Source organism: Somniosus microcephalus, chromosome 19, assembly GCF_052327205.1.
Source record: "Somniosus microcephalus isolate GS21.2 chromosome 19, FLI_Smic_1.0, whole genome shotgun sequence".
NCBI classification, from domain to species: domain Eukaryota; kingdom Metazoa; phylum Chordata; class Chondrichthyes; order Squaliformes; family Somniosidae; genus Somniosus; species Somniosus microcephalus.
The window spans coordinates 37865404-37890655 of NC_141005.1; the positions used below are offsets into that span (position 1 = coordinate 37865404).

The window sequence follows — 25252 nt, forward strand, 5'->3', positions numbered from 1 at the left end:
CACTATCAACACACCATCAAAAAAAAAATCACATTATCAGAGAGGCCTTAAGCCCATAAATATATTATTATTCCCCTTTGCCTTCCTCTCTTGCTAGAATGCAGTTCCACGAGTGTTGGTCAGGAGTTACTGAACATCAATCAGTAGTGGGAACTTTGGCTGAAGTTTCCCCTCCCACGCAGAGGGCAATTGTAGTACCCAATTACTTCCTTCACCATGATCAGCTAACATAACACAGGCCAAGTACAAAATGAGCAACTTTCCGATCAATATGGCGTAATGTCGTATAAACTGAAATGCATTCATTTAATAAATACTTATGGGTTTAATTACCAGCCAGTTAAAACATTTCAATTCTGTCGCACCTAAAATATTTTGAGAATTTTGCAATGTAACAAGGGGGGGGGGGGGGGGGGGGGTGGGGGGAAGTCACAATGGAACACTTTCGGCCCAACACTCACAAGCAAACACAACAGTTTTTCGTGCAATAAATTGATGTAATTTTCCTTAAATACTTCTGACATCACCGCAGTGGAATCCACGAGTGCTTTTTCTGGTCATCTAGATGTTTGACACACATGGAAACCCATCACCATGCTCAAGAGTCTCTGAACCAAACTACTAAGAAAGCTATACAGGCAGAGATATCAATTGTTCACTATGGATTACACCCTCTCCCCCAGTAGGGAGATACCATATTTACGCAGCTCCAGAGAGCTTAGAGGACAGGTTGGAAAAGCCAAGGGTTTGGAAATGTGAGCACTGCAGTAATCCTGGAGTCTAATTAATGAAGACGAGACAGTTTACCAGCATTGGGCACTGTTAAGCTGTCCGATGTTCATCTAGCAAGGACCACTCAAATACTTCTAACATCACTGTGGTGATTTCAGAAGTATTTGAGGAGGATAATGATGGACATATGAAGGGTGTGTGTGTGTGTGTGTGTGTGTATTGGTATGAATATGTTCAATTGTGATTTAACTTTTCTTGCCCTTGTGATATTGTAAAATTGTCCAATAAACAACTGTGGTAAACCACTGTTTGTATTCCTGTTTGTCCTGTTTGTATTCCACTGTGTACATGCCTGGACATGCCTCGCCTGACTCCTCCCACAGGTCCTAGTATAAAGGTGACTGCTCCCCAGCCCTTAGTATCATGGACCGGTCGACCACGCGAGGCAGACCTCCATTCTGTTGTTAATAAAAGCCTTTGGTTACTCTTCTAACTCTCAGTCTTTTATGAGTAATTGATAGCGCATCAATTTTATTAACAACATTTTTATAATGGAGAAGATCCTCACACCAGCATGCCTGGACTTAGATCATCGGGAGGCGGACTCATCCACCAAGTTTACTCACTGGCTTAAGTGTTTCGAAAAATTCCTGACCGCCTCCGAAGCAATCAAATCGGACGAGGACAAACTGGATGTCCTGACCTCCAAAGTGAACCACCGAGTGTACTCGGTCATCCAAGACGCGACCTCGTACGCGGACGCTATCAAGCTCCTCAAGGACCAGTACACGCGCCCAGTGAACGAAGTGTACGCCAGGCACCTCCTGGGGAGTCGTAAACAACAACCTGGGGAATCGACTGTGGAATACCTTCAGGCACTGTCTGTGCTTGGCCGGGCCTGTGGTTGTAAGGATGTAAAGGCCGCCGTGTACACAGAGGAACTTATCCGGGACGCTTTTGTAGCGGGCCACAGATCCAATTACACCCGACAGCGACTGTTGGAGCAGAGTAACCTCGACCTCAACAAGGCCTCTGAACTCGCACTATCGTTGGATGCAGCCTACCAGGGCATGGATGCCTACTCCTCTGCACCGTGGACGCCGCGGGGAATGACAGCCTGGGACACGGTAGGACCGCCTCATAGCGCCGTGCCACCCCAGCCACACCCCAACAACGGCCCAACTACCGCAGCAGTGTCCCAAGGCCAGACAGCAGTGCCCCAAGGCCAGAAATGCTACTTCTGTGGCCAGGCAAAACACCCCAGAGCGCGCTGCCCGGCGAAAAACGCGATCTGCTCGGGCTGCGGGAAGAAGGGACACTACGCTAGCGTCTGCAGGGCCAAAGCCACCCCGAACCCCAGCAGCGCCGCGTGTGGGCCATGCGGGCCGCCATCTTGGACCTCCCCGGCCATGTGCGAATCACCGGTACAGCAGCCATTTTGGACGTCTCCAGCCACATGGGGATCATGGACGCCGCCATCTTGGACGACAGCCGGGACGCAGCAGGCCCCCGACACCGCCTCATCTGATACCCGCAGCGACACACCGACCCCTACGCTGGCATCCGTTACACTGGACCAAGCGAGACCGCACCAACTGGCCAGTTCCACAATGGACATTAAGGTAAATGGTCACGATACAATCTGCCTTTTTGACTCTGGGAGCACGGAGAGCTTCATCCACCCCGACACGGTGCGGCGTTGCTCTCTCCCAGTCCTGCCTGCGCAACAGCGGATTTCTATGGCCTCCGAGTCCCAGTCGGCGGACATCGGCGGCTACTGCGTGGTGACACTCGTAGTAGACGGGACCGCGTACGATCATTTTAAACTTCTGGTCCTGCCTGACCTCTGCGCTGCCGTCCTGCTGGGGTTAGATTTTCAGTGCCACCTTAAAAGTGTTACGATGGCGTACGGTGGACCCCTACCCCCACTCACAGTCCGCAGCCAGCAGCTTCCAAACTGCCCGCCGCGCACCAGGTGCAACCTCTCCACACTCAGAGTCACCCCCCCCCCCAACTGTTTGCTAACCTCACCCCCGACTGTAAGCCCATCGCCACAAAGAGCAGGCGATACAGTGCCGGGGACAGGGTTTTCATTAAAACCGAAGTGGAGCGGCTCCTGAAAGAAGGGATTATTGAGGGCAGCACCAGCCCCTGGCGAGCCCAGGTTGTGGTCGTTAAGACCGGCGAGAAGCAGCGCCTGGTCATCGACTACAGCCAGACAATAAATCGCTACACCCTGCTGGACGCCTACCCACTCCCCCGTATAGCTGATATGGTCAACCAGATCGCGCAGTACCGCGTCTTCTCGACCATTGACCTGAAATCAGCGTACCACCAGCTCCCCATCCGCCCTGAGGACCGCCAGTACACTGCCTTTGAGGCAAACGGCTGCCTCTATCACTTCCTTAGGGTTCCCTTTGGCGTCACCAACGGGGTCTCCGTCTTCCAAAGGGAGATGGACCGGATGGTAGATCAAAATGCGTTGCAGGCCACTTTCCCATATCTGGACAATGTGACCATCTGCGGCCGTGACTTGCAGGACCATGACGCAAACCTCGAAAAATTCCTCCGCACCGCCCAACTCCTAAACCTGACATATAACAAGGAGAAGTGCATATTCCGCACAAACCGCCTCGCCATCCTTGGCTGTGTTGTGGAACACGGAGTCATCGGCCCCGACCCCGACCGGATGCGTCCCCTTATGGAACTTCCACTGCCCCACTGCCTCAAGGCCCTGAAGAGGTGCCTAGGCTTTTTCTCCTATTACGCCCAGTGGGTCCCCTACTATGCGGACAAGGCCCGTCCGCTGATCAAGTCCACCTCTTTTCCCTTGACGGCAGAGGCCCGCTTAGCCTTCCACCGTATCAAGGAGGACATTGCCAAAGCCACCATGCACGCAGTGGACGAATCCATCCCCTTCCAGGTGGAAAGCGACGCGTCTGACTTTGCCCTGGCCGCTACCCTCAATCAGGCGGGGAGACCCGTGGCCTTCTTTTCACGAACCCTCCAAGGCCCGGAGACCAGACACTCCGCTGTTGAGAAGGAGGCCCAGGCGATTGTGGAGGCTGTGCGTCATTGGAGGCACTACCTGGCCGGAAAACGATTTACCCTGCTCACTGACCAGCGTTCAGTTGCTTTTATGTTTAACAACAAGCAGAGGGGCAAAATCAAAAATGACAAGATCTTGAGGTGGAGAATCGAACTTTCCACCTACAACTACGAGATCTTGTACCGGCCCGGGAAGCTAAATGAACCCCCGGATGCGCTATCGCGTGGCACCTGCACCAGCGCGCAGATCGATAGACTGCGGGCCCTCCACAATGACCTCTGCCACCCGGGGGTCACCAGGTTCTTCCACTTCATCAAGGCCCGCAACCTGCCTTACTCTATTGAGGAGGTCAGGACCATGACCAGGAACTGCCAAGTCTGCGCTGAGTGCAAACCGCACTTTTATAGACCAGACAGGGCCCACCTGATAAAAGCCACTCGCCCCTTCGCGTCGATTTTAAAGGGCCTCTCCCCTCCTCCGACCGCAATGTGTACTTCCTCAATATTATTGATGAGTACTCCCGTTTCCCGTTCGCCTTCCCCTGCCCGGACATGACCAGTGCCACGGTCATTAAATGTCTGAACAACCTCTTCACCCTGTTCGGCTTCCCCAGCTATATCCATAGCGACCGGGGCTCATCGTTTATGAGCGACGAACTCCGTCAGTACCTGCTAACTAGGGGTATTGCCACAAGCAGGACCACCAGTTACAACCCCCGGGGGAACGGACAGGTGGAAAGAGAAAATGCGACAGTTTGGAAGGCCGTCCTGCTAGCCTTAAAGTCTAGGGGCCTTCCAACCTCCCGCTGGCAGGATGTGCTCCCCGATGCGCTCCACTCTATTCGGTCACTGCTCTGCACTGCCACTAACGCCACCCCTCATGAGAAAATGTTCGTCTTCCCAAGGAAGTCCACATCAGGGACATCGCTACCACCATGGCTGACGTCCCCAGGGCCGGTCCTACTGAGAAGACACGTGAGGACCCATAAAACGGACCCCCTGGTCGAGAGGGTCGACCTCCTCCACGCCAACCCCCAGTATGCTTACATCGCATACCCGGACGGGCGGGAGGACACAGTCTCCATAAGAGACCTTGCACCCTCGGGGACCACAGTAACCCACTACCCACTACCACCCCCCCCCCCACGATCCGATATCCAGCCCCAGCAGACGGCAGGCCTGGGCCCCGCGACCCGCTCGACATCTACGAGGACGACACGCCTGTGCCACAGCCTACGCTGGACTCGACGCCGGAAACTTCACTACCCCTGCCGTCGCCACGCAGATCACAGCGGCAGACAAGACCTCCGGAGAGACTCCAATACACTAACTTTTAATACACTTCACCCCGCCGGACTCAATTTTAAACAAGGGGTGAATGTGGTAAACCACTGTTTGTATTCCTGTTTGTCTTCCACTGTGTACATGCCTGGACATGCCTCGCCTGACTCCTCCCACAGGTCCTAGTATAAAGGTGACTGCTCCCCAGCCCTTAGTATCATGGACCGGTCGACCACGCGAGGCAGACCTCCATTCTGTTGTTAATAAAAGCCTTTGGTTACTCTTCTAACTCTCAGTCTTTTATGAGTAATTGATAGCGCATCAACAACACAATTCAAAATGTTTTAACTGGTTGCTTTGCAGGGTTATTTAGAGCTGAATGGCAAGAATCTCAGCCCCCAGTGATGGATCTTCAATGGCAAATCCCATTAATGAGCTTGGCTAACTCGCCAATCAACAGTACCGTGAAGAATTGCAGATCTGCCTAGCTTGAAGGGCACACAGTTCCAACTTTCTATCGCTAGGCACATAACCACAGTCATCTTAACCCCAAAGGGACCCTGTTTACTCCTCCCAAGGAGGATAATTATTAGGTTTGTGATTAGGCAACTGAAGTATGGATTTGAGGTTTTGCTGGGTATAAGGTGCCAGGAATTCCTCACAAGTGGTATGGTGAGCAACACAACTCACTGTAAAATGTACGAGTACAATGCCATTATCCTCCTGACCACAACATTGAACACACACCCTAGCATAGCAGATGGTGGTTCCATTAGGTTTAAGTGTGGAGTTTCAGCAGCACCCGCTTCTCACTCTGCAACTCAATCATGGTAGCCAGTGAACCCCAGACATAAGAGTATGTGTTCTCGTAACCAGCCACCAGATAAAGTCTTCCATTAGTTGTCATCAACTCTCAAGTCTTCCCTAATCAGCTATACAATCGACATCTACTTTCAAAGTGATGGATGGATACTTTTTAAGCACAGTTTGCATTATGGCAACCACCTGGATATTCAAAACACCCAAACCCAAGGTACTGTCACCAAATGCTTTACCAAAGATGTCATGGGGAAGCTTTTAGAAATGATAATCTGGGACAAAATTAACAGTCACTTGGACAAGTGTAGATTAATTAAGGAAAGCCAGCACGGATTTGTTAAAGGCAAATCGTGTTTAACTAACTTCATTTGAGTTTTTTGATGAGGTAATAGAGAGGGTTGATGAGTGCAATGGGGTTGATGTGCTGTACATGGACTTCCAGAAGGCGTTTGATAAAGTGCCACATAATAGGCTTGCCAGCAAAGTTGCAGCCCATGGAATAAAAAAGGGACAGTGGCAGCATGGATACGAAATTGGCTAAGTGACAGGAAACAGAGAGTAGTGGTGACCGGTTGTTTTTCGTACCGGAAGGTGGTACACAGTGGGGTCCCCCAGGTGTCGGTACTAGGACCACTGCTTCTCTTGATATATATGTCAATGTTTTAGACTTGGGTGTACAGGGCAAAATTTCAAAATTTGCAGATGACACAAAAACTTGGCAGTAAAGTGAACAGTGAGGAGGATAGTGATAGACTTCAAGAGGACATAAACAAGCTGGTGGAATGGGCAGACACGTGGCAGATTAAATTTAATGCAGAAACGTGCAAAGTGATGCTCTGGAAGAGCGAGAGGCAGCAATATAAACTGAAGGGTACAATTCTAAAGTGGGTGCATGAACAGAGACCGAGGTCCCATCTGGTGGACGTAAAAGATTCCATGGCACTATTTCGAAGAGGAGCAAGGGAGTTATCCCCGGTGTCCTGGCCAATATTTATCCCTCAAGCAACACGACAAAAACAGATTATCTGGTCATTATCACATTGCTGTTTGTGGGAGCTTGCTGTGCGCAAATTAGCTGCTGCGTTTCCTACATTACAACAGTGACTACACTCCAAAAGTACTTAATTGGCTGTAAATTGCTTTGAGACGTCCGGTGGACATGAAAGGCGCTATATAAATGCAGGTCTTTCTTTTAGCCAACTGTTCAATTTAGTCAATAAAGCACACTAGATTCTCAGATGAGTCTACAAACAGCAGAATATGATCTGTAAAAAGGGAGTGCTGGAATTCTTTCAGGAGTGCCTGGAACAGACACTCCATTGAATACTTGAAAACGATATGTGTGAGAATTTATTGCGGCTTCAGAAATGGCCTCTTCCTTAGGTTCTAACTAGGATACATTTGACTGCCATTCCATTAGACCTATTGAACAGTATTTACTTTTTAACATGAGTTACCTGTGTAAAGTTTACATCAACATATTAAGGCTCTTTATTCTGCCCAATACTAACCTCATAGTTAATGAACTTTGATGACTCTTCCAGATTCATATCTTCTTTTCTGAGAGGATTATCATGCGTAGCCAGTGCCAAGCAGCGCAGTGTGTCCTTGCCAGTGCCCCATTCTTTGACAACAGTCAAAATCTTCTCTTTGATAGATTTTGAGAGGGGAACTTTATTGGTACCGACACGAATATACGTACATCTATCAATCACACCCTCAGGGGCACCCTATGGAAACAAAGCAAAACAGAGTTACAGTATCTTTAGCACATCTTGGCTGCATAGACCCCCACCATTCTCTATGGTATTTTGGCAGGCTGCACTCCGATACTGGATTTGCTTCTGCAAACCAATTCAGAGTGCGGATTTGAAAAGCTCCACTCTCAGACTCTCAACGTTAATTCCATCAGTCAGAGTTTATTCCTTCGTAGTAGGCAATGGTTGCAAGCACAAAACAGACTCAGCCACTGGGACAGCACAAGGCTGGAATTCAGTCAGCCTGTTTATGACACTACTCGGGAGTACTGATGCCAATCTATATGACAGAAGTATGAAACGCTATTTTCTTCAATGTTAAACCACAAAGCATGAACAGTAACCGGAGGGGGAAAAAGTGGAATGCATTGCAGTTCTACCTTAATGAACATCTTGTTGCCAATAGATGAACGAGTGGGTTTGTTAGGGGAACAGTACACAGACATAGATTTCCGGTCTCTAGAGAACTCCAAAGTGAACTCTTTCTTCATTAATTGCTTGATGACCTGGAGAAACAAAACATGGTTTTAGCTAAAGTCCCTATTTAATTTTTTTAATCTAATAAAAGCAACCTGCTTCAGAATATAAAACTTACGGTACAGCAGGCATTGGCACGCTCAATCTTGGATAGATTCTTCAAGTCTGTGTCAAATACATTCATTTTTTCAGCCAAGCAACAGAGGGCAGTCTCTGTGGCTTCCCCAACCTTCTCATAGACTCCTTTAGCCTGAAAATGAGGGTTAAAATATTAGACAAGTCGTACTCAAAAAAAAAAAAAAAAAAAAATCAAACTTCATGTTGAGCAGGGAAAGATTTCTCTGGTTCATATATGCAGTGACAACAGGAACCCATTCTTTGAATCATTTCTGATGTCACTACACATGGCAACTGGCGTACTTCTCCCATGGTTAGCAAAACAAGTGCTGCGACTAGTTCTTGAAGGGTCAAAACCAAAGGGACATTAGAAATTTGAATTATAGCGCAGCGCAATTAATATATGTTCCAATTTGGCAGAGAAATGTTTTAAATTTAAGTGAGGTTTAATGTTGAGTCACTAATACCAAAGGGGCACATTTGGACTATAACAACAGAATACTCAAGTGTTGACTGGGAACAGGCTTCTCCTGAAAGTTGTGCCAGTTTCCTGAGGGGAGAAATGTTCAGCACAATTTCCCCCCCCCCCCCATAGTAAATTTTAAAATAAAAAATTTAATAAGATTTATGAGGTCCCAACACCTTTGCCATGGCTTAGTGTATGCAGATAGGTAGCATTTACCTCATCTGTACTTCAAAATTATCAACTAGGGCATAAAATATGAACTTTTGCTATAAATAAATACTAATCTGCTCTCTGGAACTCCCTCCCAAAGAAACCCCCCACCATTCTCCCCTTCCCCTTGAAATGGAACCCAACTCAGTGCAGTTACCCCCTGCCATTGAATAATGGGCACACACCCACCCTTCCCAGTCTCTTGTTGCCTCCTCCACCACCACCGTCTTCTTCCTTTTACCCTCCTCGCCCCATCCCATCCACAAGTCATCTGCTCCCTCTCTTCCTCCACCCCACCCCGTCCCACCCCAGTTCCAATCTTTCAGCCCTGTTTGACCTGCACTTGGTCTTGACTCTCCACGTAAACAGGGTCATGGGAAATTGATGAGTGATTATATATACACACACATATATATATTTAATTCATACCTCATTAAAATCCAAAGAAGAATCATTGCAAAGTGCACAGATAGTTGCCAGTTCAACAAGGCCATCATATTCACAACACTTCACTATTTTGTTATCCAATTCTCTGCAAGACAAAAGTTAAACTTAGAGTTTCCAGACCAAAATATTCTATTGAATTAAGGAACTATTTGTACATGGGCTGAGCAATGCGAGCTGCAGTCGCCTCGGGCTAGACTTCAGTTTCACAAATTTGAATTTTTACTTTGGAAGACCACCATGACTAAACTAAAAACATTTGCGATTTGCAAGCCGTTTTAAAGCTGTGGGATCCGGTTACAGTATCACTTCTAATGCAGCTCGATAAAGATCTCATTGCTGTGCGGATTTGGGTAATATTTCCATTCCAGCTTCTGAAACAGTACTGTATTTAAATTCCAGCACTGCAATACAGCTACTTACACTGAAGTGCTGCTGCAGGTAGCAGCCTCACCCACTCTAGTTAATGACATGCAAGATATGCCCCAGTTATCCTGGATCTTTTGGTGCAAGATCAGGTATTTTTGATGGCAGTGTGACTGGGCAGCTGTGGTTATACAGTCCGATTGCACCACTCATGTTACTTGAGGCAAGAGTTTCTCACACACGTACACAGACTCTGTTCATTGGCCTCTGTCAGTGATAGTTCAGAGGTCAGAATTGTGGCACTCCCAAAACAAAACAATATATTTTACTGCCCATATTCTTTTATTTTATTTTAATTTAAAGTCAGCATTACACGGATTGCAGTAATGCTCAACCAATGTGCAACACCAGCTGTTAAAAACAAACTCTTCAAGCTGAACCTACCAGTAACGCAAAATTCGATAACCATTTCTCTCACTCACCACTATAAATTACTGCTCTAGGTATGCAAAGCGTAGATTACATCGGCATTGGTAAAGGCTATTAAGTTCATATTACCAGAATTATTTCATTCAAACTTCATTTAACATGCGGAGGCATTGTAAAGGGCATAAGCACCCAACTAATGTAATTTTTAGTGCGTTACTCATTTTCACTTTCAACCAAAATGGAAAATTCAGTTACAAATGGTAAGTTTCAAACACACCAACACAGTAGATAAGAAAAATAAGCTTATCATGATTTAACAAATTAACATTAGGTATTTAAATTAAATAATGTTCCCGTGCGTACACCAATGGTAATAAAATCCCACAGGCAGCTGGTCAGGCAGTTTGGGATACTCTTTCCATTTCAACGGTACAAATTACTGCCATCAATTTCCTCTTTCTGCACCATATTGTCAGCCATGGTATTCGCACCCGAGTCAGAAGGTTGTGGGTTCAAGCCCCACTCGAGATTTGGGCACATAAGCTAGGCTAACACTTCAGTGCAGGATTGAGGGAGGGCTGCAGAGTCAATGGTATCCCATCCTTCAGATGCAATGTTAAACCAAGGCCTGATCTGGTGTCTCAGGTGGACATAAAAGATCACATGGCACTATGAGCAAGAGCAGGGGTGCCCTATTTATCCCTTAACTAACATCACGTTAAAAAAAACAGATTATCTGGTCATTATCTCATTGCTGTTTGTGGGATCTTGCTGTGTTTCCCTATATTACAGTAGGGAAATTACACTTTTAAATTACACAAATTACACTTCACAAGTACTTCATGGGCTGTAAAGTGCTTTGGGACATCCTGAGGTTGTGACAGGCACTATATAAATGCAAGTTATTTCTTTCATTTTCATTTTACAGTTGGGGGGGATCATCACAGTACCCTCATTTCAAGACTATTTTTGCTTAAATATTTATAAAATTTTATTTGACAAAAATCTTAAAACATACAACATTTAAAATAAAGTTGTCAATTTATTCTTGAACATTTCCCAACATGCAATTGAGTAAGCCAGCAAAAATGTAAAACAAAATAATCTTCTGATTAAAGTGAAGAGGTTGGGAAGGTAGATAGAAAGACAATTAAATTTTAATTCACCGACTAGAGACCAGATACACAAAATTAGTCACCTTCTTGAATTGGAGCCGAATGTTGCAAGCGAGCGCAAAATTTCAAAAAGGAAATACACAAATTTGGGACACAGGTTTTCATACACCTGGATGCCTATACAAGAGAGTGAAAAGCATTTGATTGCTGTATGTGCGCTGATGAAGTTTGGTTTAAACCAAGGTCTAATGGATATGAATAAAACGCTCCTTTCTTTTGGCTCTGCTAGTGGGCAATGAATACATTTTCAATTTGTTGAAATATACAGCCTGATGAGAAGTTTTTGGATTCTATAGTCACTACTACAGGAAGCAGGTCAAGAGCCACTGGGGAAAAGCAGGCCACAGAAATATCTGCATGGCCACAATGAAGATATCCGGTCACGTCTGAATTCTGCCACTTCTGATAGCTCACTTGTGGAGAATTTCTATCCCCGTTTAGGTTTCCCACATCACAACAGTGACTCCACTTCAAAAGTATTTCATTGGCTGTAAAGCGCTTTGAGACGTCCGGTGGTCGTGAAAGGCGCTACATAAATGCAAGTCTTTCTTGCCTTCTCTTGGATTAACACTGTGTGCTGTTATTGGGCTATCTGGGGCACCCACTATATCTTCTTGGTAAGAGCAACAAACATGGTTTTCACTCCATCCTCGTCACCCTATTCCGAAGAAAGTGACACCAGGACCAGGTTAGCGGCAATTGCTTTTGTGCAATTGTGGCAAATTTTCCTCAGTGACACGACATCAAAACATTCTTAAAATTAATTTTTTGCTGCTTTCAGGTCTGATTGCCCTTGGCATGTGGGGTGTGAGGTACCCCAGTTGTGTATACATATACACACACGTAGGATTAGGATTTGGTTTAATTTCATGACTGAAGTTTTTGGTTTCTTTTTACTTAATGAAATGGTTAAAAGTTGTTCATTCCCAGGGTTCTTTAGTGTTTGATTTGTCAGGGTACAATTTTGCCGATGGTGGTTTAGGCTTTTGGCGGAAACTACAGGACACAAGATTTGTGTATTTTGGAAAGGATTGACGCAGGTCATCTCTCTACCCAGAGGAAAAGCTGGTAAATACCGCTTATTTTTCTGTATGGCTACTGCTTAACGAGATAGTGTGTGTGTATCTGGACTTGGTCGAGCACAACGGATTTTTGTTGTGTCCATATTTGGAGTTAGAAATTGAACTGCTTACAGGGGGCAAACAGAATAAATCAAACAGGTTAGTTGCAGTACAAGCATATATTTACACGCATGTACACACACTTTAAAAAGGAATATAGGTTACAGTACACAGACAGCTGATCCATACTTTTAAATGGAGCACTGCAAATTCTTAAATTGTAGGTTGAAAAAAAGTTTTGAAAAAGAATGAGTACATGTACTTACACTTGTCCCTCAGGGCTATAGGTGGAGCCACTTATTGAAAATTCCTTCAGCGTACACTGGTCACCTTCAACTTTGTCAACAATGAACATCTATGGGAATGACACAAAGTAGCAGACACTCTAGGTGAAGAATAGCACGTCAGCTGTTGAACACTGCATATCAAAGTGGCTAGCAAGATATAAACTCCTCATGTTTCAGATAAGAGAATTGTCTGACAGATGAACAAAGCTTCCTTTACACAACAGGGCACTGCTGTGCAAGAATATCAGATTAGAATTTAGCGCTGTTGCTACATGCACAGTCTTTTTCTGGAAATATTTAAATATGCTTTTTGAGATACAGTAAATGAAGCTCAATCTAATCTCATAGGCACAGGCTTTAAAATCCATTTAAGTGCCTCAGGAGAGCGGAGAATGCCGTGTCAATCTTACTGTGTAGGTCAAGAGATTCTTTGCACCATGTTGGACTAGAGAAATCATACTCCCGGAGGAGTCCATTTTTAGTCCATGAGGCAAACAATCGGGCTGTTTTAGCAACCAATTCTGAATGTCGGACAGCACACATAAATCTTGCACACATCCTACAAGCTGCAGAAGACACGTGAAGGACAAATATATGGAACTCATTTAAACTCTTCCAACGGTTTCAACACAGTCAGTACACAGCACAAGCTTAAACCTCACCTAACCAAAAGGAAGCAACCATCGTTTTTTAAAAATAAAAATTCAAGCTTTTAATTACCACCAATGTGCTATGACATACACTGCAGTACATACACACACACACAGATAGAGAGGGAAAAAGAGAGAAAGAGAGACAGAGGCAGAGAGATGCCAAATAAATCAGCTTCTATTACAAAAGTTCAATTGTACAATGGATAATTCAGTTTGATAAATGCACTTCATTGATTTTACACATTTGCGTCATGACATTTAAAGTGAACTCTCCAGGGGATGTCACACAATCCCCATGTGCACTGCCAATTGGAGGACAAAAGGACATGCAGACACTAGAAATCAATAACCACAAGCAGACTGGGGCAAGGATTATGCACGAATAAAATGCTGCACCAGAGATATGAAAAGTCTCCTCTGTGCTGCAAGCCGAACAGTTCAGAAGCTTCTCCTCTCCCCACCCACCAAACTATTCAAGCAGCCAACAGCGTGGAGACACGTTTCTGCTCTTTACCAGTCATTAAAAAAGATAAGTCAATTTGAAAATAACGTAAAACCAGTGAAAACCACTTACCCGGCAGACGGACATCTGGTTTGTAGTGAGAGTACCAGTTTTGTCAGAGCAGATAACAGAAGTGCAACCCAATGTTTCAACAGATGGCAGACTCCGCACAATAGCGTTCTTCTTTGCCATACGCCGAGTGCCAAGGGCCAAGCAGGTAGTAATAACAGCCGGCAAACCCTCAGGAATTGCAGCCACAGCCAGAGCAACTGCAATCTTAAAGTAATAGACGGCACCGCGGATCCAGGAGCCACCATGCACGGGGTCATTGAAGTGGCCAATGTTTATGATCCAGACAGCAATACAGATGAGTGAAATAACCTTGGAGAGCTGTTCACCAAACTCATCAAGTTTCTGTTGAAGCGGAGTCCTCTCCTGTTCAGTTGCTGCCATTTCATCACGAATTTTGCCAATCTCTGTGCTTGTGCCAGTGGCAACAGCAACTCCAATTGCCCTACCAGCTGCAATGTTTGTACCCTGAAGTCGAGAGAAAAAGCAATATGTTCATCTCGAAATGAGGAGTTAGCCACTTTTACCTACCGTGTTAATCGCACAGCCGATCTGCCAAAGTCAAAAACAAAGTGCTGGAAATACACAGCAGTTTAATTAGCAGTTGAAAGAGAAAGAAAGATTAAGCTTTCAGTTAAAACCCTTCATTTGTAATTTGATTTGCTGATTAACATGTGTATTTCAAGTAGTCAGAGATTTTCTTTTCATCTCTGCCACTTGCCAAACACATGTAGTTCAAGGAACATACTAGAACAGTTGGGCTGGTTGACGCCCCCAGAAATCTGATTGTGTATTCAGTACCAATTAACCAGGATCATTTATAGAGAATTACTGACAACATCGATAACTTTTATTCTCAAAAAATGAATAAAGTAGCTAAAATTTTCCCTTCAAATCAAGTCTGGAGATTAATGGAGAACCTGCAAGGGCTGCTGGCCCCGTTAAAATTATTTTTTGAGAGACTTTTCCTCACCCTTTATCCATGTTCTTGTGTAGGTGACTTTCACTTAGAGGCAAAGTAGCAAAATACGAGTGGTTCAAAACCAAAAATGTAGTTTCACTAAAACATTTGCATTTTTTTGTTTAAAAAAAAGGATTAAACCTGCCCATAAGGAAATGTAATCTAGAAGAGGGATAATATTCATAACACATCCTAGGATCAGAGTCTTATTATAGTGAGGGTTTAAAAGAAAAAACAATCTTACCCCAGAAAAAACAACTTTTTTTCCCCCAAATGGAAAAGCAAAACACTAGTACAAACCATTTGCATCATCCAAACACACTTCTCTCCCAAAAATTAGCCACAAAATTCCATGAGCATTTACATATACAGGCAGGTTACAAAACAGTACCAGGTTATTTCTGGTACCTATTTTCCAAAGGGTCTTGTATCCAAGACTACAAAGGTGGCAGCAGCCACCCATCCAAAGATGACCTATAGACTTGTGCCACTGTCCTGATGAAGGATTTGAATCAGTTGGTCTGAGGTTATGAATTGGTTTGGTGGTTTTAATCATAACTCAAGTGGTTACAGCACACTTACTGTTAAGCCTTGGGATGGGTGACTGCCACATTGTAGCCCCAGGCAGAAGCCGAGTAAGGAGATGATTACCATAAATGGCCTCTCAATTACACACCACTTGCACCAGATTGAGATCTCTGTCAAAGTAGCTCAATAGAAAATGAAGAATTTCTTATACAGGAGGTATTCACACCATCGTCCGTGGACCACAAGCATCCTCAAGCCCCGACTATCTGACATACAAAGCCCTGGTAACTCACCCTCCTGTAGGCTGCTCTGTTTCTTTGGTTTTCCTTTTTGCCTCTAGGCTCACCCATCTTAATGTGGCAGGCCTGGCAGTTTGGAAAGGTCTGTTCCCATTCATTGATGGATAAATCTTAAATCTATCAATGAGGAAGCTAAGCATAAACTTTCCAAACTGCTGGGCCCAGTGACATACATTTAGGCAGAAACAGAAATCCAAAATTGAATCAATCCCACCAAATTCAAAGACTTAACTTTATAATTTAGTTGGCAGCATTTTTTACACAAAGTTAATTTTTAATTGAAAGCTGTAATTTAGCTTGGGGACGTGTGCGTTTTTACTTGCACAAATTTAATTTTGAATTTAATAGAGGTCAGTAGCAATAGCGTCTGAACAGACAAAGTACCACAAAATTGACAAGCTGAAAAAAAACGGAGACTGGCTAAAAAGATGATTTTTAATGTGACCCGCAGTGCTCTAGAGTAAACAGCTGAAACCACTTTTATACTGCCACCTTTTAGATTGGATTACGGAGACCATCCTCCATGAAGCAAATCCCCACACTTACACTACTAGATCAGAGCCCATTACCCCGGCAGTAGAACCAGCACAAAAAACAGTGGGCCTACAATTCTGTCACTGGAAGAAGGGTAAACGGTCCAAACTGGTTAATGGGGGCCGGTCTCTGGAATCCAATCAAAACAAGAGCTAGTATTAAAAAAAAGTAGCTTAAGTGGCCCACTAAGACAAGAAGCTTGGACTAATTAGAGTCTAACCATCAAGATCAATGCCTTCCCCATGAACAAACAGCTCAGCAAAATAACCTTCTAGTGTACCAATGGGTTAAAATTCAGAGTTGAGAGGCTACTTCTGGCGGACACATTCGTGTGTCCATAAAATGATGCAATGGCTAGAATTGTGCAAAGGTGCTATTGTGTAAAATGCTAGATCATGGGAATGCACATGACAATGAAAATCTCAAACAGATGAGCTCTTTTCTGCCTCCTCCTTAATTTGCCTGATTTTGTATGACAAGTGTTGTACAACCAAGGTTAAACTTAAAACACATTCCGGGAGTTTTGAACTTTACATGGAGATATAAAGACATTAGTCTTCTAGCTTGTAGAGTTCTGGGTAGATGGACTTGAATGATCAGTCATCCAATATATACCGCGAGTGAGTATATAAGAACACTGAAAGACTAACATGCCAAGGAATAAATGCCAATGATGTTGCAAGTTCGGAAGGGATTATAGATGTAGCAAGTTCGGAAGGGATTATAGATGTAAACTCCATTTAATTAGATTCCAAAGGAGCACATTTTAAGGCTTTATGTTGCATTGCATTATGTACACTCTGCTACTGCTAGGGAAGAAAATGCTATTGGCTTTAGCTACTTAAATTCAATTAGTTAGACTTAATAAAAGACCATGAACAAATCTTTGCATAGAACATACTATATAAAGCCAGAGACATTTATTTCCCACTCACCTGGCATCTAATAAGACAGCAAACCAAGATCAGAATCCAAGTGAAGGTTAAAATCTGTACTCTATCCACACTGTCATAGCACAACACTACCATGCCAAAAGCCAGGAACAAAATTAGTGCTATCCATCAATAAATAAACAGTGGGCTCATAAATCAGTATTTCCTTGGCAAAGTTAATAAAACAATTAGAGGGTTTAAGCCCTGTAATTACTGTTCAGTGCAACTATAGGCTCTTTCAGTGTTCATACAGTACGCAGGCACAGTTAACTATTTACTATTAACCCATTACAGCAGTAGCTTCCATTTCTAATCAGCATTAAAAAAAAGTTAGAATACTGCTTTCACCTGAAGGACATGTTTTCAATCCAGCCCGAGGTGATGAAAGACACCTCTGTTGGCTGTTTGGAGCCCTAAATGAAATGTCTTTGGATAGCTCCAATTCATGTTCCCAGTGGCTGAAATCCAAAACTGCCCATAATTTGCAACTAAATTCAAAAGTTAACTCAGATACAGGACAGCATATATGAACAGTAGAAATATCACACCAGCATAAAAGAGGGGCTTGTCAGAGGGATGAAGGCCAGTTGTTGGACCAGTGGTAAGGAGAAGTTTTCCTCTGTATCTGATTGTGCTATACACAAGTTGTGAATACTGAATAGAAAACTAGAACCTTGTTTCACTCTTCAATAAAGATTCAAACCTTAATAAGCTCCAAGATAAAACTGATCATGCAGTACAGCTCACTGGAGCCAACCATTATTTCGGCACGGCATCAATAACTATTTGCAGCCGTAGAAATGTCCCCCAATCAGACAAAAGCATTAAAAAAGACAATTCAAACAGTAAAAATCCTTTCATACAACTCCAGTCCCAAGCCAATAGGCTAGCGCTCCATATGCAAGTCTTGCGTGGCCAGCAACACGAAAGGTAAACTTGCCAGATTAACTAAGGCCACTATTGGGAAGGCTCCTTTAAAAAAAATAACAGGTTTCCCGTGTAGCCGAATCTGGTCCAACAACTGGTCTTCATCCCTCTGACAAGCCCCTCTTATGTTGGTGTGGTATGTCCACTGTCCATATTCAGGACTTTGGTGCTGTCGCCAGCTGTGTGTCAGGAGCTGGCGGCGTGAGCACAGCAATACAAGAGCAGCTTAAGGAAGCAATTAAGGTTTTCCGTTGTAGTCTCTGTATTTGAAAAGAAAAAGCTAAACATGATTACTTTCATTTCCCCTCCACCCTTGTAAAAGTGGCAGCTTTACAAAATTCAGTGCTATACATGTAACAAAAAAGGTCAAAATATTAAAAATGTGTTAACATTCAACAGCATCTGAACATCGTCCAGAGGATTATGGCAGCAGGTCAATCCTACAGTACAAAATCCTGGGCCAAACCGATGAGGACTAATGCCAAGAAATTAAGAGCTACCCTCTTTATACTGAGTGGCTTTCCCTTTGTATGTGAAGACAGCAACGTCGAGTGCAGCAGTACTGGAACTAGTGTGCACCACTAATTCCTGTCTACCGGGGCAGGGGAGGGGTCAACAGAACTATTGGGAAAGTTCCAAAAATCTGATTTGTCCAAGTCTTTTTCCCAACTATCCTCAACTTCAAATACAGTTTTAAAGTTCCATTCAAAATTACACTGCACTAAAAAATCACAGTAGCCAGCTAATGAGAGAATTTCATTATAACCATCGATTGGATAATTGAGGGGTAAAGGTGGGGTTTTAAAAAATATATAAAAATGCAATTGAAATGGAGATGAGGGTTCTAATCGGGTTGTGTCAGTTTGAAGGTGTAGCCTCTAACCTATCTCTATTCTTAAGAAGTTAACTTTTAGTATTCCGTGCTAAAATCCAGACATTGTAAAGTAGCTTACAGAAAAAAGCATGTTCTTTTTATCCTGATTCACAGCACGAGGGTCAGGTACTGGGTCGGTGTGTTTGATGATCGATACAGATTCACCTAGGGAAGAGGAAGTACACATGATAAATAATTACTTAACATTGTCACCCTGATGCAAGGAGTCTCCTGCAAGAGGCCATCTATACTGAAATATGCAATCAGTGTGAGACTGTAAATATCACATTTATTCCACAACCACTGTAAATAGACCTCATGACTCACAACAACAGGTCTCATAACCCATTGTTTGTGAAAACATTTAATAATTCTTGAACAGGTCTGTGTCCAGTTTGCCTTTTTTTTTTAAAAAAAGGAATAGTTTTGAGTGTTTTACATAGATTTAAGTAATTGGTAGAAGGATTAGAGGGGTGTTGGAGAAATGTTTTCACCCAAAAGGGTGGTGGGGGTCTGAAACTCACTAACTGAAAGGGTGGTAGAGGCAGAAACCCTCATCGCATTTAAAAAGTACTTGGGATATGCACTTGAAGTGCCATAACTGACAAGGCCATGGACCAAGAGCTGGAAAGTGGGATCAGGCTGGAAAGCTCTTTATCGGCCGGCAGACAAAATGGGCCGAATGGCCTCCTTCTGTGCCGTCAATTTCTATGATTCTATGAAATTATAAAATTACACAGATTTAAAAGCAAGCAGCTTAGCGGAATTAACATTACTGGCATCAGAATCACTGACAATCTACTCCTGATAATGCAAAGTAATTTTTGTGTTTAAGAAGAATTCAACTGATCCAATAATTTGATTGAAGCAATGTAAATTAGACAAAATCAAAATTTAGTGCTAAAATATTCAAATGATTGGATTATTTGAATTAAGCGACTTTGAATTAAGAGTATCTGGCATGTGTTGCATTTCTGCCAATCATCTATCAAATAGCTTTTTTTTTTAAATTCTAAATCTTGAAATTTCAACTGTTGTAACAGTCATGCAACCTCTCTATCCCACCTGCATTCCAGATGCAGGTCCAAATATTCAGCAGCTGTATGCTTCCGTCTCAAGCAAGCATTGCGGGGAATAATACATTCACCACGGCATCAGTTATCCCAGCTGATCAGGAGGGATGCAGAAGCACTTAGGTTTGGGTGCTCCAGACTATTTAACTGATATTTAAAAGGAAAAAGTGTATATACACGATAAACCCTCCCTTTAAACCGTCAATTCTAAAACAGGGAGGTGCATGTAGCATAATCATTACCTATTTACAAGACGTCTTCCAGGCATGCCCCAAAATGAAACCCCACTGGCAAAATAAAAATTATCTAGCATATAATCAAAGTGGAACTAACACTAGAATGACTGTGCTGTATTCATCTTCCTGTTCTAGGATTGAAGTTTGGAGAAATGGGAAAAAGCATTAAAAAAAATAGCCTAGCGCACCCTAACCTTAGTGCGAGAGAACAAGAGGTTTTTTTTTTTTTTTATAAAGACGGAAGATTCAGAAGTGGAGCTCAAACTGCTTACTGGGCATGACCAGTTGACCTGAAATATGCTCAGGTGGTGAGAGTCTTGGCAGAGTACATGGTATTTAGTGTTTCAAACATGGCCATTCAGCATTTGGATCCAACATCCATTTGGAAGATTACACAAAGCATAAAGAAACTGGTAGGGATTCATTTCAGGTGCTGGTATAACTGGGTCTTTATACACACAACGCCATTAAGTATTAAATTCTGCTCACTTGAACATTTTGACAGTTAACTTTATAAAAGGATGAAAACAAAACAATTTAAAATACCACTTCTCAAAGGAATGACAGTTGAATTTGTAGACAAGAAATCAAGTTATACAATAAACCTACATAACCCTTTGAAAAGCAAGCATGACTTGCACATTACCTGTAAGAATAGACTGATCTACTCTTAGGGTTGTTGATTTAATTGAAGTCAATCGGATGTCAGCAGGGACCTTGTCACCAACTGCGGAAAGACAAAAAAAAAAGCATTAAATTTCAGATCAGTGTCTTTAGTCTTCTTACATAGAAACATAGAGATAGGAACAGGAGTAGGCCATTCGGCCCTTCGAGCCTGCTCCGCCATTCAATGAGATCATGGCTGATCTTCGTCTGAGATCTTAGCTGATCTTACCAGTTCAGTACCCCGTCCCCGCCTTTTCTCCGTAACCCTTAATCCCCTTAGCCTTCAGAAATATATCCAATTCTCTCTTGAAAATATTTATTGAATTAGCCTTCACAGCCCTCTGTGGCAGGGAATTCCACAGGCTCACCACTCTTTGAGTGAAGAAATTCTTCCTCATCTCTGTTTTAAATGATTTGCCCGCTATTTTTAGACTGTGGCCCCTGGTTCTGTGCTCCCCTGCCATTGGAAACATTCTCTCTGAATTCAGCCTGTCCAGGCCTGCCATAATTTTATATGTTTCGATGAGATCCCCTCTCAATCTTCTAAACTCCAGTGAGTACAAGCCCAAACTATTCAATCTCTCCTCGTAGGTCATTCCCGCCATTCCAGGTATCAGCCTGGTGAATCGCCGTTGCACTCTTTCCATGGCAAGAACATCCTTCCGCAGATGGGGCGACCAAAACTGTACACAATACTCCAGATGCGGTCTCACCAGCACCTTGTACAGCTGTAGTAAGGTATCCCTATTCCTATACTCGAACCCCCTTGATATGAAGGCCAACATACCATTTGCCTTCTTAATCGCCTGTTGCACCTGCATGCTCTCCTTCAGTGACTGGTGCACAAGAACACCCAGGTCCCTCTGCACTTCCCCATCTCCCAATCTATTGCCATTTAGATAATAATCTACCCTCCTGTTTTTACCCCCAAAGTGGATAACCTCGCATTTATCCACATTATAGTGCATCTGCCACGTATCCGCCCATTCCCCCAACCTGTCCAAATCGCACTGTAGCCTCCTGACATCCTCATCAGAGCCCACCCCTCCTCCTAGTTTAGTGTCGTCAGCGAATTTGGAAATATTGCATCCAATTCCCTGATCCAGATCATTTATATATATTGTGAACAGCTGGGGTCCCAGGACAGATCCTTGCAGCACCCCGCTGGTCACTGCCTGCCACTCCGAAAACGAGCCGTTTATTCCAACTCTCTGTTTTCTATCCGCCAGCCAGTTCTCTATCCACGTTAATACTTTGCCCCCAATCCCATGAGCCTTAATTTTGCATGATAATCTTTTGTGTGGAACCTTATCGAAGGCTTTCTGGAAGTCAAGGTACACCACATCCACTGGCTCTCCCCCATCTATTTTACCAGTTACTTCCTCAAAAAATTCCAGCAGATTAGTCAAACACGATTTACCCTTTGTAAATCCATGTTGACTCTGTCCGATCCTTTCCCCATTTGTCAAGTGCTCCGCTATTTTATCCTTAGCATTTTGCCCACAACCGATGTAAGGCTTACTGGTCTATAATTCCCTGCTTTCTCTCTACCCCCCTTTTTAAATATTGGGGTAACATTAGCTACCCTCCAATCCACGGGTACTGTTCCCGAGTCAATGGAGTTCCGGAAGATGATCCTTAGAGCATCTGCTATCTCCAGGGCCACCTCCTTAAGTACCCTAGGATGTAGTTTATCAGGCCCCGGGGATTTGTCGGCCTTCAGTCCCCTCAACTTACCCAACACCATATCCCTAGAGATACTAATTTCTGTCAGCTCCTCCCTCTCATTAGTCCCTATGTTTGCCGATATTCCTGGGAGGTTATTTGTGTCCTCCTTTGTGAATACAGAACCAAAGTATGAGTTTAATTGGTCTGCCATTTCCTTATTCTCCATTATATATTCTCCCGAATCGGACTGCAAGGGACCGACTTGGGATTTTACCAGTCTTTTCCTCCTGATATACCGATAAAAGCTTTTGCAGTCTGTCTTTATGTTTGCTGCAAGTTTACTTTCGTATTCTATTTTCCCCTTCCTGATTAATCCCTTTGTCCTCTTTTGCTGTATCTTGTACTGCCCCCAATCTTCCAGTCTGGTGCTTTTTTTTGCCAGTTGATATGCCCTTTTTTTTGATTTTATGCTGTCCCTAATTTCCCTCGTTATCCACGGTTGAGCCACCTTTTTAGGTTTATTTTTATGCCAAACCGGTATAAACATGTTCTGGAATTCTTCCATTCTATCTTTGAATGCTTGCCATTGTCTATCCACTGTCAATCCCCCCAGAAACACCACCCAATCAATCTTACCCAATTCCCGTCTCATACCCTCGTAATTCCCTTTATTTAAGTTCTGGACCTTAGTCTCTGATTCAATTTCCTCACTCTCCATCTCGACTGAGAGCTCGATCATATTATGATCGCTCTGACCCAAGGGGCCTCGTACAAGAAGATTGTTGATAAGTCCCTTCTCATTGCACAATACCCAGTCTAAAATGGCCTGATCTCGAGTCGGCTCCTCGACATATTGGTCCAGATAACCGTCCCGAAAACATTCCAGGAATTCCTCCTCCTCAGAATTTTTACTAATTTGGGTAGTCCAATCAATATGTAAATTAAAGTCACCCATGATGACAGCTGTGCTCTTATCGCACGCTTCTCTAATTTCCCTTTTTATGCCTTCCCTCACCTCCATATTACTATTTGGAGGTCTATATATCACACCCACTAACGTTTTCCTCCCCTTGCTATTTCTCATTTCTACCCATACAGATTCCGTTTCATCCGAGTTAATATCCTTCCTTTCCATTGCATTAATCCCCTCCTTTACCAGCAATGCTACCCCACCTCCCCTACCTTTTTGCCGATCCTTCCTAAATATTGTATATCCCTGGATGTTAAGTTCCCAGCCTTGCCCACCCTGCAGCCACGTTTCTGTAATCCCAATCAAATCATACTTGTTTACCTCTATTTCCACAACTAATTCATCCACCTTGTTCCTAATGCTTCTAGCATTAAGATACAAAGCCTTCAGGCTTGCTTTTTTCACACTCTCTATGAATTAGTTTGGCCCTTTGTGTTTCTCTCCTTTGCTTATTGCTTCTCACCTTTCTACCATCTATTTCTGACTTCATATGACTTCCCTCTTTTCCACTATCTAGGTTCCCATCCCCCTGCCAAATTAGTTTAAATCCTCCCGAACCGCCCTAGAAAATATTACCCCGAGGACATCGGCTCCCTCACAGTTCAGGTGTAGACCGTCCCCTTGGTACAGGTCACTCCTCCCCAAGAACTGGTTCCAATGCCTCAAGAATTTAAATCCCTCTCCCTTGCACCACTGCTCAAGCCACGTATTTAGCTTATCTATCTTACTCTCTCTAAACTTATTACAACTATAATAAATAGCACTTCATTCTTGCCTCAATCCTACACCCGACACCAGGACTTGAGCACATAACCTAGGCCGACGCGGAGGTAATGCTGCATTGCTTAAAGTGCCATTCTTCAGGTGAGATGTTAAACAAGAGCTCCATTTTCCTGTTGTGTTGGTCGATATTAAAGATCGCACAGCAACATTCAAAGGAAATTGTCCCACTGCCCTGACCAGCATTCCTCTTTCAACCAGCATCAGCAAAACAATTGGGTTAACTGGTCATTCAGCCCATTGCTGTTTGCATGGTCTTGCTGTATACATAATGAATGCTGTGTTTGCCTACATAACAACTCCCTGCACTTGAGACATTACAGAGAAATGTAATAAGCCTTTCTAAATGCAAGTCTGTCTTGCATCTAAAATCTAATACCCTTCTGCACTTACAAGGTGCAAACCCCCCCCACCACCAAGTCTTTAAATTTAATAAAGTTATTGCTAGGATTTAACTATGATGAACAGGCAGGGCAATTAGAATTTCCACCGGAGGGAAGGTAGAAGGAAATAAGACCAAAAAAAGACATTTTATCAGCCAAGTCTGAGCAACGGAATTTGCCCTCCCCAAGTTCAGAGGCACCGTTATATTTTCAAAATACACTGGAAAAGTCAAATTGTTCTCGGTATTCCTATGTAATTGGAACCTTTCCCAATTTAATTCACATCTCCAATGTGTCCAATTACACCAAACACACTAAAAATGGTACCAAATATTTTCTACTTCCGGGTTTACTGATGTTGCTAAACTACATATACCATTTTTGCATACAGCATTGTGCTTGATCTAAAAGCTGTTCAGCCAGTGTAACTATCCTTATCCTACATTAGTGTACATTTATGCCATGTAA

General features: G+C 43.5%; 1 protein-coding gene across 2 annotated transcripts in view; it reads right to left on the reverse strand.

Moving 5' to 3' along the window:
- The window catches only part of LOC147104340 (sarcoplasmic/endoplasmic reticulum calcium ATPase 2), a 43441-nt gene extending 22381 nt beyond the window's left edge, over positions 1–21060 (reverse strand). For both annotated transcript variants that reach the window (XR_015072316.1, XM_085961595.1), the window contains exons 1-8: positions 20964–21060; positions 19088–19173; positions 13957–14421; positions 12709–12797; positions 9337–9439; positions 8233–8364; positions 8018–8143; positions 7392–7610 (exon numbers count right to left, since the gene is read on the reverse strand). Coding sequence is in view for 1 of the 2 variants with exons in the window: in XM_085961595.1 (XP_085817721.1) it covers positions 7392–7610; positions 8018–8143; positions 8233–8364; positions 9337–9439; positions 12709–12797; positions 13957–14421; positions 19088–19099 (1146 nt within the window). In the remaining variant the exon portion in view is untranslated. The remainder of the gene's footprint in view (positions 1–7391; positions 7611–8017; positions 8144–8232; positions 8365–9336; positions 9440–12708; positions 12798–13956; positions 14422–19087; positions 19174–20963) is intronic.
- Positions 21061–25252: the final 4192 nt, after the last annotated feature.